At 43.6% G+C, this 15,040-nt stretch overlaps 2 protein-coding genes across 2 annotated transcripts in view; one reads left to right on the top strand and one right to left on the bottom strand.

The window, feature by feature from the left end:
• The window catches only part of LOC131702963 (zinc finger protein 135-like), a 145,234-nt gene that overhangs the window by 50,051 nt on the left and 80,143 nt on the right, over positions 1-15,040 (top strand). The window lies entirely within an intron of this gene.
• On the bottom strand, positions 5,387-8,498 carry LOC131703012 (reticulon-4 receptor-like 2). The gene is made up of 2 exons (XM_059005892.1): positions 7,998-8,498; positions 5,387-6,314 (listed from the first exon to the last, which is right to left on the bottom strand). Exons 1-2 carry the CDS (start codon positions 8,334-8,336, stop codon positions 5,484-5,486), a joined length of 1,170 nt encoding a protein of 389 aa, XP_058861875.1. The 5' UTR covers positions 8,337-8,498; the 3' UTR covers positions 5,387-5,483.

The following is a 15,040-nucleotide window of genomic DNA, read 5'->3' on the forward strand; positions in this document are numbered from 1 at the left end:
TAGACTGGACTGTATTGAATTAGCTGGCTCTCAGATCATGAGTACAGTACAGTGCTGTTAGATTAGACTGGACTGTATTGAATAAACGGGCTCTCAGATCTCCAGTACAGTGCTGTTAGATAAGACTGGACTGTACTGAATTAGCTGGCTCTCAGATCCCCAGTACAGTACCGTGCTGTTAGATTAGACTGGACTGTATTGAATTAGCTGGCTCTCATATCCCCAGTACAGTACAGTGCTGTTAGATTAGACTGGACTGTATTGAATTAGCTGGCTCTCAGATCCCCAGTACAGTACAGTGCTGTTAGATTAGACTGGACTGTATTGAATTAGCTGGCTCTCAGTTCCCCAGTACAGTACCGTGCTGTTAGATTAGACTGGACTGTATTGAATTAGCTGGCTCTCAGATCCCCTGTACAGTACAGTGCTGTTAGATTAGACTGGACTGTATTGAATTAGCTGGCTCTCAGATCCCCAGTACAGCACAGTGCTGTTAGATTCGACTGGACTGTATTGAATTAGCTGGCTCCCAGATCCCCAGTACAGTACTGTGCTGTTAGATTAGACTGTACTGTATTGAATTAGCTGGCTCTCAGATCCCCAGTACAGTACAGTGCTGTTAGATTAGACTGGACTGTATTGAATTAGCTGGCTCTCAGATCCCCAGTACAGTACAGTGCTGTTAGATTAGACTGGACTGTATTGAATTAGCTGGCTCTCAGTTCCCCAGTACAGTACCGTGCTGTTAGATTAGACTGGACTGTATTGAATAAACTGGCTCTCAGATCTCCAGTACAGTGCTGTTAGATAAGACTGTACTGTACTGAATTAGCTGGCTCTCAGATCCCCAGTACAGTGCTGTTAGATTAGACTGGACTGTATTGAATTAGCTGGCTCTCAGATCCCCAGTACAGTACAGGGCTGTTAGATTAGACTGGAATGTATTGAATTAGCTGGCTCTCATATCTCCAGTACAGTACAGTGCTATTAGATTAGACTGGACTGTATTGAATTAGCTGGCTCTCAGATCCCCAGTACAGTACAGTGCTGTTAGATTAGACTGGACTGTATTGAATTAGCTGGCTCTCAGATCACCAGTACAGTACAGTGCTATTAGATTAGACTGGACTGTATTGAATTAGCTGGCTCTCAGATCCCCAGTACAGCACAGTGCTGTTAGATTAGACTGGACTGTATTGAATTAGCTGTCTCCCAGATCCCCAGTACAGTACTGTGCTGTTAGATTAGACTGGACTGTATTGAATTAGCTGGCTCTCAGTTCCCCAGTACAGTACCGTGCTGTTAGATTAGACTGGACTGTATTGAATTAGCTGGCTCTCAGATCCCCAGTACAGTGCTGTTAGATTAGACTGGACTGTATTGAATTAGCTGGCTCTCAGATCCCCAGTACAGTACCGTGCTGTTAGATTCGACTGGACTGTATTGAATTAGCTGGCTCTCAGATCCCCAGTACAGTACAGTGCTGTTAGATTAGACTGGACTGTATTGAATTAGCTGGCTCTCAGATTCCCAGTACAGTACCGTGCTGTTAGATTAGACTGGACTGTATTGAATAAGCTGGCTCTCAGATCATGAGTACAGTACAGTGCTGTTAGATTAGACTGGACTGTATTGAATTAGCTGGCTCTCAGATATCCAGTACAGTGCTGTTAGATAAGACTGGACTGTACTGAATTAGCTGGCTCTCAGATCCACAGTACAGTGCTGTTAGATTAGACTGGACTGTATTGAATTAGCTGGCTCTCATATCTCCAGTACAGTACTGTGCTGTTAGATTAGACTGGACTGTATTGAATTAGCTGGCTCTCAGATCCCCAGTACAGTACAGTGCTGTTAGATTAGACTGGACTGTATTGAATTAGCTGGCTCTCAGATCACCAGTACAGTACCGTGCTGTTAGATTAGACTGGACTGTATTGAATTAGCTGGCTCTCAGATCCCCAGTACAGTACTGTGCTGTTAGATTAGACTGGACTGTATTGAATTAGCTGGCTCTCAGATCCCCAGTACAGTACTGTGCTGTCAGATAAGACTGGACTGTATTGAATTAGCTGGCTCTCATATCTCCAGTACAGTACAGTGCTGTTAGATTAGACTGGAATGTATTGAATTAGCTGGCTCTCAGATCCCCAGTACAGTGCCGTGCTGTTAGATTAGACTGGACTGTATTGAATTAGCTGGCTCTCAGATCCCCAGTGCAGTACAGTGCTGTTTTTAAAATCCATAAAAATGTTGTAAATCTTAAATTCCTGAGATCTAACACTTATGAAAATTAATGAACAAAATAAACAAATAAATACATAAATGAAAAAATCAATACACAACTTTATAAACAAATTCCTAAAATTACACAAATTCAGGCAATCCAACACCTTAAAAAAAAAAAAAAAAGTACAAAGTAACACGGAACAGTCCATTATAGTTAGTATAGGGGGTGATTGGTCTAAGGCTATTTTGCATATTATTATTATCATTATTATTATTATTATTATTATTATTATTATTATTACAGTATTATTACTAGTCCAAACTCCCCCACCCCTCTCTTTGACTGCACCTAAATGGATCAGTCCCTTCAAAAAAAAAAATAGTCATTTTGCACTGAAATTAAATAAAATACATGCAATTTCAAAGTAAAAAGAAAACAGTTTCAAATTGTAACATCTGAAACACATTTTGTATATATATATAATCTGTAAACATCTTAAAACAGTTGCAGAATATTTTGTAGTGATTTTCATAGCAATTAAGAAAGTCAAAGAGAGAGAGAGAGAGAGAGAGAGAGAGAGAGAGAGAGAGAGAGAGAGAGAGAGAGACATAAAACTGGGAAAAAAAGGCAAAACACTTTAAAAGAAGTGTAATTTGTAATTCATTATGAACAGAGCTGCACAGAGCAGGTCTGTAGGAAACTCAACACTGCAGAGCTGCACAGAGCAGTTCTATAGGAAACTCAACACTGCAGAGCTGCACAGAGCAGGTCTATAGGAAACTCAAGACGGCAGAGCTGCACAGAGCAGGTCTACAGGAAACTCAACACTGCAGAGCTGCACAGAGCAGGTCTATATGAAACTCAACACTGCAGAGCTGCACAGAGCAGTTCTATAGGAAACTCAACACTGCAGAGCTGCACAGAGCAGGTCTATAGGAAACTCAAGACGGCAGAGCTGCACAGAGCAGGTCTATAGGAAACTCAACACTGCAGAGCTGCACAGAGCAGGTCTATAGGAAACTCAACACTGCAGAGCTGCACAGAGCAGGTCTATAGGAAACTCAACACTGCAGAGCTGCACAGAGCAGGTCTATAGGAAACTCAACACTGCAGAGCTGCACAGAGCAGGTCTATAGGAAACTCAAGACGGCAGAGCTGCACAGAGCAGGTCTATAGGAAACTCAACACTGCAGAGCTGCACAGAGCAGTTCTATAGGAAACTCAACACTGCAGAGCTGCACAGAGCAGGTCTATAGGAAACTCAACACTGCAGAGCAGCACAGTGCAGGTCTATAGGAAACTCAACACTGCAGAGCTGCACAGAGCAGGTCTATAGGAAACTCGACACTGCAGAGCTGCACAGAGCAGGTCTATAGGAAACTCAACACTGCAGAGCTGCACAGAGCAGGTCTATAGGAAACTCAACACTGCAGAGCTGCACAGTGCAGGTCTATAGGAAACTCAACACTGCAGAGCTGCACAGAGCAGGTCTATAGGAAACTCAACACTGCAGAGCTGCACAGAGCAGGTCTATAGGAAACTCAACACTGCAGAGCTGCACAGAGCAGGTCTATAGGAAACTCAACACTGCAGAGCTGCACAGAGCAGGTCTATAGGAAACTCAACACTGCAGAGCTGTACAGAGCAGGTTAAAAGGAAAGACAGATCAACACTGCAGAGCTGTACAGAGCGAGTCTATAGGAAAGACAACATTTCATTTTTTATATAACTTTTTAGATTAGTTCCTTTTAAAACAGTGCTTTCCCTGGGTCTCTCTCAAACACTTTCAATGAGACTCCCTATCGCACAGCAGTTTCAATGAGACTCCCTATTACACAGCATTTTCAATAAGACTCCCTATCACACAGCAGTTTCAATAAGACTCCCTATCACACAGCAGTTTCAATGAGACTCCCTATTTCACAGCAGTTTCAATAAGACTCCCTATTGCACAGCAGTTTCAATAAGACCCCCTGTCACACAGCAGTTTCAATGAGACTCATCCTATTTCACAGCAGTTTCAATGAGACTCCCTATTGCACAGCAGTTTCAATAAGACCCCCTGTCACACAGCAGTTTCAATGAGACTCCCTATTGCACAGCAGTTTCAATGAGACTCCCTATCGCACAGCAGTTTCAATAAGACTCCCTATCGCACAGCAGTTTCAATAAGACTCCCTATCGCACAGCAGTTTCAATAAGACTCCCTATTGCACAGCAGTTTCAATAAGACTCCCTATTGCACAGCAGTTTCAATAAGACTCCCTATTGCACAGCAGTTTCAATAAGACTCGTTATCACACAGCAGTTTTAATAAGACTCATTATCGCACAGCAGTTTCAATAAGACTCCCTATCGCACAGCAGTTTCAGTAAGACACCCTATTACAGAGCAGTTTTAATAAGACTCCCTTTTGCACAGCTGTTTTAATGAGACTCCCTATTGCACAGCAGTTTCAATAAGACTCCCTATCGCACAGCAGTTTCAATAAGACTCCCTATCGCACAGCAGTTTCAATAAGACTCCCTATTGCACAGCAGTTTCAATAAGACTCCCTATTGCACAGCAGTTTCAATAAGACTCCCTATCACACAGCAGTTTTAATGAGACTCATTATCACACAGCAGTTTTAATAAGACTCATTATCGCACAGCAGTTTCAATAAGACTCCCTATCGCAAAGCAGTTTCAATAAGACTCCCTATCGCACAGCAGTTTCAATAAGACTCCCTATCGCACAGCAGTTTCAATGATACTCCCTATCGCACAGCAGTTTCAGTAAGGCTCCCTATTACAGAGCAGTTTTAATAAGACTCCCTTTTGCACAGCTGTTTTAATGAGACTCCCTATTGCACAGCAGTTTCAATGAGACTCCCTATCGCACAGCAGTTTCAATAAGACTCCCTATCGCACAGCAGTTTCAATAAGACTCCCTATCGCACAGCAGTTTCAATGAGACTCCCTATCACACAGCAGTTTCAATGAGACTCCCTATTGCACAGCAGTTTCAATAAGACTCCCTATCACACAGCAGTTTCAATGAGACTCCCTATTGCACAGCAGTTTCAATAAGACTCATTATCGCACAGCAGTTTTAATAAGACTCATTATCGCACAGCAGTTTTAATAAGACTCATTATCACACAGCAGTTTCAGAGCAGAGCTGGTCTATAGGAAACTCAACACTGCAGAGCAGTAATTGAATCGTAATATCTTTTCAATATAGACTTTAAGGGGAAATTCACAAATGCTCTTCACATGGTTTCAGGAAAAAGAAAGTGAAGGGTGAGAGAGAGGGAGAGGGTGAGAGTGAGGGAGAGAGAGAGGAGAAAGAGGGACGCTTCTGGACAAACGCCTCTGGACTTCCCGTTTGCTTCTTTCAAACAATCCAACTTGTAACAACGAATAGTGGAGTCTTCGTTTTCATATTTCTCCCAGTAGTCTTGCTCTTTAACTTTCGTCAATGTGGACTCAGCTTCGTAACTTTTGGTTTGACTTTTATCTGGACTGATGTAACTGTTGTCTTGCTGTTGTCCTTTCTTTCCATCCAAGCCTTTAGATTTGTCCGAATTCCCCCCGCTTGCCTTGCCCGATTTGGGGAACCACCATCTCGTTCTGGTGCTGAAGGTGTAAGTGACGCGGGCTCTCGGATAGTAAGGCATCATGGGGCAGGGAGCGAAATCGATTTCTCTCAAGAACCTCAAATCTAGACCTTTCCTCTCCTCGGGACCGGCGCAGAGGAGCTCGGAGCTGGAGATCCGGACCTGACGGAACCATTCCCAGAGAGGGCGGGCCTGGCAGGAGCAGCTCCAGGGGTTTCCGTTGAGTCTGAGGAACTGCAGGGATGAGAGATCGGAGAGGGCCGAAGCAGGGAGGTCTGTTAGGGCGTTGTTGAAGAGGAAGAGGGTGGTGAGGTGACCCAGGTCCCTGAAGGCTTTGCGGTTGACCTGTCGCACTCGGTTCTCGTGGAGGAGGAGCCTGTCCAGGTTGACCAGACCTCTGAAGACATTTTCAGACAGGACTCGGATTTGGTTGCCGTGGAGGAAGAGGTGAGTGAGATTCACCAGGTCTGAGAAGAGATTGTCCTGAGAGGGGGAGAGAGAGGGAGGGGGAAGGGGAGGGACAGAGATTGATATTTGGCACATGAAAATTCAGTACTACCAAAAAGTTGTATGTTAAATTATATAATTAAAATTATTTGTGTTATAGCTCTCCTGTATGTATCTGCCTCCTGTCACCCCTTCCCCCCCAGGAGCAGGGTTGAGACAGACTGTATTAGATAGGATAGAGGGGGCTCTCCAGGAGCAGGATTGAGACACACTGTATTAGATAGGATAGAGGGGGCTCTCCAGGAGCAGGGTTGGAGACACACTCTATTAGATAGGATAGAGGGGGCTCTCCAGGAGCAGGATTGAGACACACTGTATTAGATAGGATAGAGGGGGCTCTCCGGGAGCAGGGTTGGAGACACACTGTATTAGATAGGATGGGGGGGATGGGGGGGGGCTCCAGGAGCAGGGTTGGAGATGCACTGTATTAGATAGGATGGGGGGGGGGCTCCAGGAGCAGGGTTGGAGGCGCACTGTATTAGATAGGAGGTCTCTCTCTCTCTCTCTCTCTCTCTCTCTCTCTCTCTCTCTCTCTCTCTCTCAATTCAATTCAATTCAATTCAAATTGGCTTTATTGGCATGACAATAAAAATAATTGTGTTGCCAAAGCACATACATGGCATAACCAACTCAAATATACAGACAAAGAATTTTTCTTAATACTAACAGTATCCCTCCTCCTTCTATATTAATACAGTAAACAGAATCCCTCCCTTCCCCTCTATATCAAACAGTACCCCCTTCCCCCCTCTATATTAAACAGAATCCCCCCTCCCTCAATTATACAATACCCCCTCCCTCCCTCCCTCCCTCTTTCTATATTAAACAGAATCCCTCCCTCCCTCCCTCTCTCTTTTCCCTCTCTAGTGTGACGTGTTCACGGTCTGTCCCTCAGGCTATGACAGGTCTCCACGTATTGACCAGCCAGTCTGGCTGTGTGTTTGTCTTCCCCCAGCAGGATTGACAGCTTCTGGGTATCACACATTTTTGGGAATTCTGGGACTAAATCACAGAATTTGGGGAAGAAAATGTCCCTTATGTTTTTATATTTTTCACAGTGTGTCAGGAAGTGAATCTCTGTCTCGACCTCTCCTGTCTCACAGTGACCACAGTGCCTGTTCTCCCTGGCCAGCCAGGTTTGCCTCTGTCGGCCTTTTTCAATGGCCAGGTTGTGGTCACTGAGCCGGTATTTGGTCAGGATCTGCCTCTGCTTTGTGTTTCTGACAGTTACCAGGTATTCTGCCAGGGTGTAATTTCTATTTAGGGTCCGATAGCACTCTAGTTTGTTTTGTGTTTTAGTATTTGTATCCCAATGGTCCAGATAGGAGTGTTTCAGGTGTTTTATAATTTGGTTTACACTAATTGGAATTGTTTTTGCAGTGCTGTCCTGAAGCTGACTGATGTCAGTGTTGCTCAGCTCAGTGAGCTTCAGGACCAGCTGGCTGAGGGGACTCTTTTCTGGGCTGAGCTCTTGGTATTGCAGGGCTTTATGATGGAGTGAGTTTGGATCACTAGTTTTTAGATGAATCCAGTATTTTAATGCTCTTTTTTGGATGTTAATAATCAATGGATAAAGGCCTAATTCAGCCCTGCATGCATTGTTTGGTGTTTTTCTTTGTAATCTCTCTCTCTCTCTCTCTCTCTCTGTCTCTCTCTCACCTGGATGTGTTGCAGCAGGTTGTCCTGCAGGTAAAGGAACTGCAGGCTGTAGAGTTTTTTGAAGATGTTTCCGGGCAGGGTCCCCAGCTGGCAGCGGTATATGTGCAGGCTCTGCAGCTTGTCCAGCCCCCGGAAGGAGTCAGGATGGAGGGTGCGCAGGGAGGGGTTATCCCCCAGGTCCAGCTCCTCCAGATCTCGCATGTCGCTGAAGGAATCGGGTTTGATGGAGCTGATGTTGTTGGAGTAGAGCCACAGGACCTGATGAGAGGGAGAGAGAGAGAGGTGGGGGAGAGAGAGGAAGATCATTTTCAAGCTCAATTTCAAGTTACAGTCAAACATGTATTAAGAGACCTGCACTCAAGGGACAGTCAAATAGTGTCTCTTAAAAGATGGACCCCCCCATACATTTTCTATTTGTCTCCAACATCCTACCTTCCTGTAATTATATATGTATGTTTAAAAAACTCTGTAAAAGACTGCATATATGAACAAAATAAGTATGTAATTGAATTACATTTAGATTATTGTGTGGGCTTGCACGTTGTTGTTTCGGAGGACAAAAGCTTGAGTGTGTTTGTCTATCTCCAGCCTCTCCCAGCCGAGAAGGAGTCACTGCGGGGGAGATCGCAGCAGCAGCAGCAGTGGTGAGGCAGACATAGTCTTAAAAACAATTTATAAATTGGGGGAGAAAAGGGGGTTACCCATAAATGTGAAGTGTGAACAGGGCAAGACGGTACCTGTGTCTGGAAGCCGAAGGACTCTGCCTGCAGCTCTGTGATGCGGTTGTTTTGGAGGAATACTCTCTGGCTGTCATAGGGAATGCCGGCCGGCACCGCCGAGAAGTTCTGAGACTGGCAGCTGACCATCATCGGGGAGGGGTAACAGACACACAGCCTGGGGCAGGAATAGGCAGGGCTAGGGGAGCAGACTGCCAGCCAGAGCAACAGCCAGACAGACACCGAGCCTGCGTGGGGAGAGAGAGGAGAGAGTGTGAGAGAGCAGAAGGGAGGGGAGAGAGATAGACTGATAGATAAACAGAATGACAGACAAGACAGAAAGGCAGATAAACCAATATACAGACAGATTTGAAGTCATGTCTCAATGAACATTTATTCAGTTGTCTGTCATAGATCTCTCTAAGAGTGACCCCTGACCCCGATTGACCCAATGATATAATATTCTCAGCACATAACAGAACTGACTGGGCGAACAGTCACTCAGAGAGAGGCTCGGAAACTTTGGTGACATTTATAGAGGAACCCGAATACTCGGAAAAACAGGAACGCCTTCTATAATTCAGGGAAGACAATGAATAGAGAAGAACACTGTCAATGAGTGTGTGTGTGTGTGTGTGTGTATGTCTCTCAATGTGTGTCTGTGTCTCGGTGTGTTTCTATCTCAATGTGTGTGTATATGTGTGTGTGTGTGTGTGTGTCTCAGTGTGTGTCTCTCTCAATGTGTGTGTGTGTCTCTCAATGTGTGTGTGTGTCTCAGTGTGTGTGTGTCTCAGTGTGTGTCTATCTCAATGTGTGTGTGTGTCTCTCCCAATGTGTGTGTGTGAGTGTGTGTCTCGGTGTGTTTCTCTGTGTGTGTGTGTCTCAGTGTGTGTCTCTCTCAATGTGTGTGTGTGTGTCTCTCTCTCAATGTGTGTGTCTCAGTGTGTGTCTCTATCAATGTGTGTGTGTGTCTCAGTGTGTTTCTCTCTCAGTGTGTGTGTGTGTCTCAGTGTGTTTCTCTTGCAATGTGTGTGTGTTCCAGTGAGTGTATGTCTCTCAATGTGTGTGTGTCTCAGTGTGTGTCTCTCTCAATGTGTGTGTGTGTGCTCCAGTGTGCGTATGTGTGTCTCTCAATGTGTGTGTCTCGCTCAATGTGTGTGTGTGAAAGCCTGAACACATTTCACTCCAGATTAGCACTCTCACACAGCAGCACATCAGCAGCACGGTGGAAATGACTTCATCAGGAACAAGAAGCCGCTTTATTTATGGTGGATCTGTTGACCTACAAATCTGATTATAATATTTTATTATCTTTAACAATAATAGGGGACTCCCGAGTGGTGCATCCTGTAAAGGCACACCCTGGAGTGCAGAATGCACTGTTTCGAATCCGGGCCTATGCCACCGCCAGCTGTGGCCAGGAGCTCCTAGGAGGTACCTAGGGGATTCTTAGAGGATTTCCAAGGGGCTCCCAGGGACAGTGCACAATTAGCAGAGTGCCACCCAGGCAGGGGGGCTCAAGTCAGCTGGGTAATCACGGTCTCACCACACACCAGTGACTCCTGTGGGTGGCCAGACGCCCGCCTGCCTGCCTGCCTGCCTGCCTGTGAGCCGGCTGTGTTACACTGGGCTTGCAGTGTGAAAGAAAGAAACAAAAAAACAAAGAAAGAAGAAAGTGGACAGCTTGACTTGACAGTTTGAAGTACGGTGTTGTTTCAGAGGACTAAAGCTTGAGTGCGCTTGTCTGTCTCCAGCCTCTCCCAGCCGAGAAAGAGTCACTGCGGGGGTGGGGGGGGGGAGGAGGGGAGGTGTGGAGGTGGGGGGGGGGGGTTGTAGAAGCAGTGAGACAGGGGCTGTCTTAAAAACAATTGGGCATTCCAAATTGGGGAGAAATCACGGGGTAAAAATAATTGACGATTCCAAAAAAAAAAAGAAATTAAACTTTGATATGCTTTGATGTTAACATTTGAGGGGGTGACTGCTTGAAAAGGCATTTGTGACGGGGGACTGCCCCGTCTTTAAGAACGTGGTTGGGACTGGCAGGGAGGGGGTTAAATTCCTCCGTGCCAGGAAAACATGTGAGAATGTGGCTGGAGCCCTAATTGAATAATCAGCAATTATTTATTAATTGGGCTCCAGCCACAGGGGATAAAAGCTAGGGGAGAGGCCCTGGCTAGGGGGAGTGTTCTAGAAGGAGAAGAAACAAGAGTGTTTTGTGTGTGCTGGGTTTCTGTTTGTTTGTTTTTTAATCCAGTGAAGGCAAAGCCCAGCCTGGAAACCTTTATTTTTGTAAGTTTTGCTTTTTTTGTTTTGTGTTTATTTTATGTTTAAAACCTTTTTGTTTGGCCCTTGTGCCGGTTTATTTTGTATTTTTGTTTATTAAAAACTTTATTTTTGAACATTTAAACTGTCTCTGAGTCTCAACCTCGGTCATTTTATTATTATTATTAATTTCTTAGCAGACGCCCTTATCCAGGGCGACTTACAATTCTTACAAGATATCACATTATACGATATTTCACATTATACAGATATCACATTATTTTTACATACAATTACCCATTTATACAGTTGGGTTTTTACTGGAGCAATCTAGGTAAAGTATCTGCCCAAGGGTACAACAGCAGTGTCCCCCACTGGGGATTGAATCCACAACCCTCCGGTCAAGAGTCCAGAGCCCTAACCACTACTCCACATTTCCTGTCACAGCATCCCTCAGACAAACGGTTATAAACTTCTATCTATCTTTCAGTCTCCAGAATTCCAGGGAGTAATTTGTTGATTCATTCATTAGTTCATCCCTTTACACTTCCAAACGAGTCACTCGTTCTCGCTTTCCCTCTTGCTGTTCTTTCTCTCACTTCCTTTTCCTCCCTCCCTCTCCCTCCCACTCTCTCATTAGTTTGTTTAATTTATTTATTTACACATTCATTCACAATTTGAGTGATTCACTATTGCCCTGCAAGCTGTTTGAAAACCAGAATGATTGGTTTACATCATAGACACGCAGAGACACAGGTGCACATTCTGAAACACGCACACAGTGACACATGCACAGAGATATACGCACACTGACACACAGAGAGACATGAACACACATACACACAGGGAAACACACACACACTCACTGAGACATGACCACACACACACACACAGGGTATACAACTTAATAATTAGCTTGTCAGCTTGTAACCTGCTGATGAAGCCCTATGGCATAAACTTCAGTTAAAAAAGACTATGCCAGTTTCAATAAGACTCCCTATTGCACAACAGTTTTAATGAGACTCCCTATTTCACAGCAGTTTCAATGAGACTCCTATGGCACAGCAGTTTCAATAAGACTCCCTATGGCACAGCAGTTTCAATGAGACTCCTATGGCACAGCAGTTTCAATGAGAATCCTATGACACAGCAGTTTCAATGAGACTCCTATGGCACAGCATACATTCTACTGTTTAGCAGACTCTGATATTTTATTTCTTAGCAGACACCCGTATCCAGGGTGACTTACAATTGTGATATTATTATTTACATACAATTACCCATTTATACAGTTGGGTTTTTTAATGGAGCAATCTACGTAAAGTACCTGCTTGTTCAAGGGTACAGCAGCAGTGTGTGTGTCCCCACCTGGGACTGAACCCACACAAGAGCCTCCGGTCAAGAGTACAGAGCCCCCCTGACCACTACTCCACACTGCTGCTCCAGATATTGATTGAGACATCTGAAATATCTTTATAATACACAGCAGCAGATACTGATATTGATTAAGCATGTCTGAAATCTCTTTATAATACACAGCAGCAGACCCGGATATTGATTGACATCTGAAATCTCTTTATAATACGCAGCAGCAGATACTGATATTGATTGAGCATGTCTGAAATCTCTTTATAATACACAGCAGCAGATACTGATATGGATTGAGCATGTCTGAAATCTCTTTATAATACGCAGCAGCAGATACTGATATTGATTGAGCATGTCTGAAATCTCTTTATAATACACAGCAGCAGATACTGATATGGATTGAGCATGTCTGAAATCTCTTTATAATACACAGCAGCAGACCCTGATATTGATTGAGCATGTCTGAAATCTCTTTATAATACACAGCAGCAGATACTGATATGGATTGAGCATGTCTGAAATCTCTTTATAATACGCAGCAGCAGATACTGATATTGATTGAGCATGTCTGAAATCTCTTTATAATACACAGCAGCAGATACTGATATTGATTGAGCATGTCTGAAATCTCTTTATAATACACAGCAGCAGATACTGATATGGATTGAGCATGTCTGAAATCTCTTTATAATACGCAGCAGCAGATACTGATATTGATTGAGCATGTCTGAAATCTCTTTATAATACACAGCAGCAGACCCTGATATTGATTGAGCATGTCTGAAATCTCTTTATAATACACAGCAGCAGACCCTGATATTGATTGAGCATGTCTGAAATCTCTTTATAATACACAGCAGCAGATACTGATATGGATTGAGCATGTCTGAAATCTCTTTATAATACGCAGCAGCAGACCCTGATATTGATTGAGCATGTCTGAAATCTCTTTATAATACACAGCAGCAGACCCTGATATTGATTGAGCATGTCTGAAATCTCTTTATAATACACAGCAGCAGACCCTGATATGGATTGAGCATGTCTGAAATCTCTTTATAATACACAGCAGCAGCTGACCCTGATATGGATTGAGCATGTCTGAAATTTCTATCAAACGGAAAACGACTAAAAATAAGGAATACTAAAAGGACCATGTTCGCAAACTCAAAACAAGCGATACAAAGAAATACATACATAGACTAACCCCGTATATTTAATAATATAATATAGATTGTGTTGAATATATATATGTGAATGATCAAATATATAACATTTCAAAGTACATAAATGAATATTTGAAAAGAGATGAAAAAAAATAAACAAACGAAGTCTATCTGCTCATTTATGTTATTAGTTGCTCCTCACTGCGTGTTAAACTTAACAAAGACTTAAAATAAATGACAATAAATAAATAAATCAAACACGTCATTGTCAATGTAAATCCATACTGCTATAAGATTCAGTATTTATTTTTACTTACCTTTGACATTTCGAGTACGGGAACCGCTTCGTAAATTCGACCGAGTCCCCATTTCTACTCTGTGCCGGGTGTATTCGTGTGCGGCGCTGCTGCTGCTATCTCTCCGCTGGAGTCTGGTGCTCTCTTTCGGCTCGACTGCGCCTATTATAGAGGGCAACTGCCTACGAAGCACTTGGGGGCTGCGACGGGAAACCCACACGGGCCAAGCCGGGGCATTGTGCGCTGAAGGCGGGGGACAAAACCCGGCACTGTGCCCGCTGACGGAGCTCAGAAGCGAGGGAGGGGGGAGGAGACTCCGAGGAGGTCTATAAAAAGTTCAATTTCTCCGCTAAATATCAAAAGAAAAGAGGAAGGGATGAATGAAGAAAGGATGAAAAGAAGACGTCTGCGTCAATTTTTAATGCTATTCCAAATTAATACGGATCTTATTTTTTTTTTTACTTTGCGCTCTAAGACACGGCTCACACCGCCGTTCACTCGCAGACTGACAGGCGCTCCGATACGGCAGGAAAGTTATAGGGGAGCCGCTGCAGGATTGAGGCTCTCTTTAGGACCATGGGTTAACAACTCCTGCACTAGATGGATGGACAGACAGACAGCTAGCAAGCAACTACTTTACCTCCTAGATTGTTCCAGTAAAAACCCAACTGTATAAAAGGGTGGCAGAATTTGTATACATTTGTGATTCTTGAAATGTGTATTATTATTATTATTATTATTTTATGTAGGTTGTGTGTGACAACTGTAAAATAAATAATAGTCTACTAATGTAAAAATAATGTGATATCGTCATCTCAACACTTAATGTGTCATGAGTATATCTTGTTATTTTCCTTGTATAACACTGTACAACTGCTGCCTGTGTGTGTGTGTGTGTGTGTGTGTGTGTGTTTTGTACTGGTAATAGACAGGACTGTTTCTCGCCTTTTGGGGGCCCTAAGCAGGATTTGGTTTGAACCCCCCCCCCAAAAAAAAAAAAACAGTTGAACAAACCTCTTGCAGATCCTGTTCATGTTACAAAGGTAAAAGTTATCATCTTACAAAGCCTGGAGACTGTTCGTGTAAACTGCAAAGCAATATTAAGTCTCTTGGATGATGATGTTAATGTTAAAATTTGATGACCCATATTATTTCAAAGATCAAAACTAATTGTCTCCCAGCAAAACCACAGCAACCTACAATGACGATATTGACACTGTCAGAAATATGTGATT

This window comes from Acipenser ruthenus, chromosome 32 (genome assembly GCF_902713425.1).
Source record: "Acipenser ruthenus chromosome 32, fAciRut3.2 maternal haplotype, whole genome shotgun sequence".
Lineage (NCBI taxonomy): Eukaryota > Metazoa > Chordata > Actinopteri > Acipenseriformes > Acipenseridae > Acipenser > Acipenser ruthenus.

Excerpts from the sequence above, each read along its gene's own strand:
- LOC131703012 (XM_059005892.1), bottom strand. The coding sequence starts at position 8,336 with ATGTTTGACTGTAACTTGAAATTGAGCTTGAAAATGATCTTCCTCTCT. Across the intron at positions 6,315-7,997 it reads ACCTGCTGCAACACATCCAG|GACAATCTCTTCTCAGACCT; the intron begins GTGAGAGAGAGA and ends TCCCCCTCTCAG.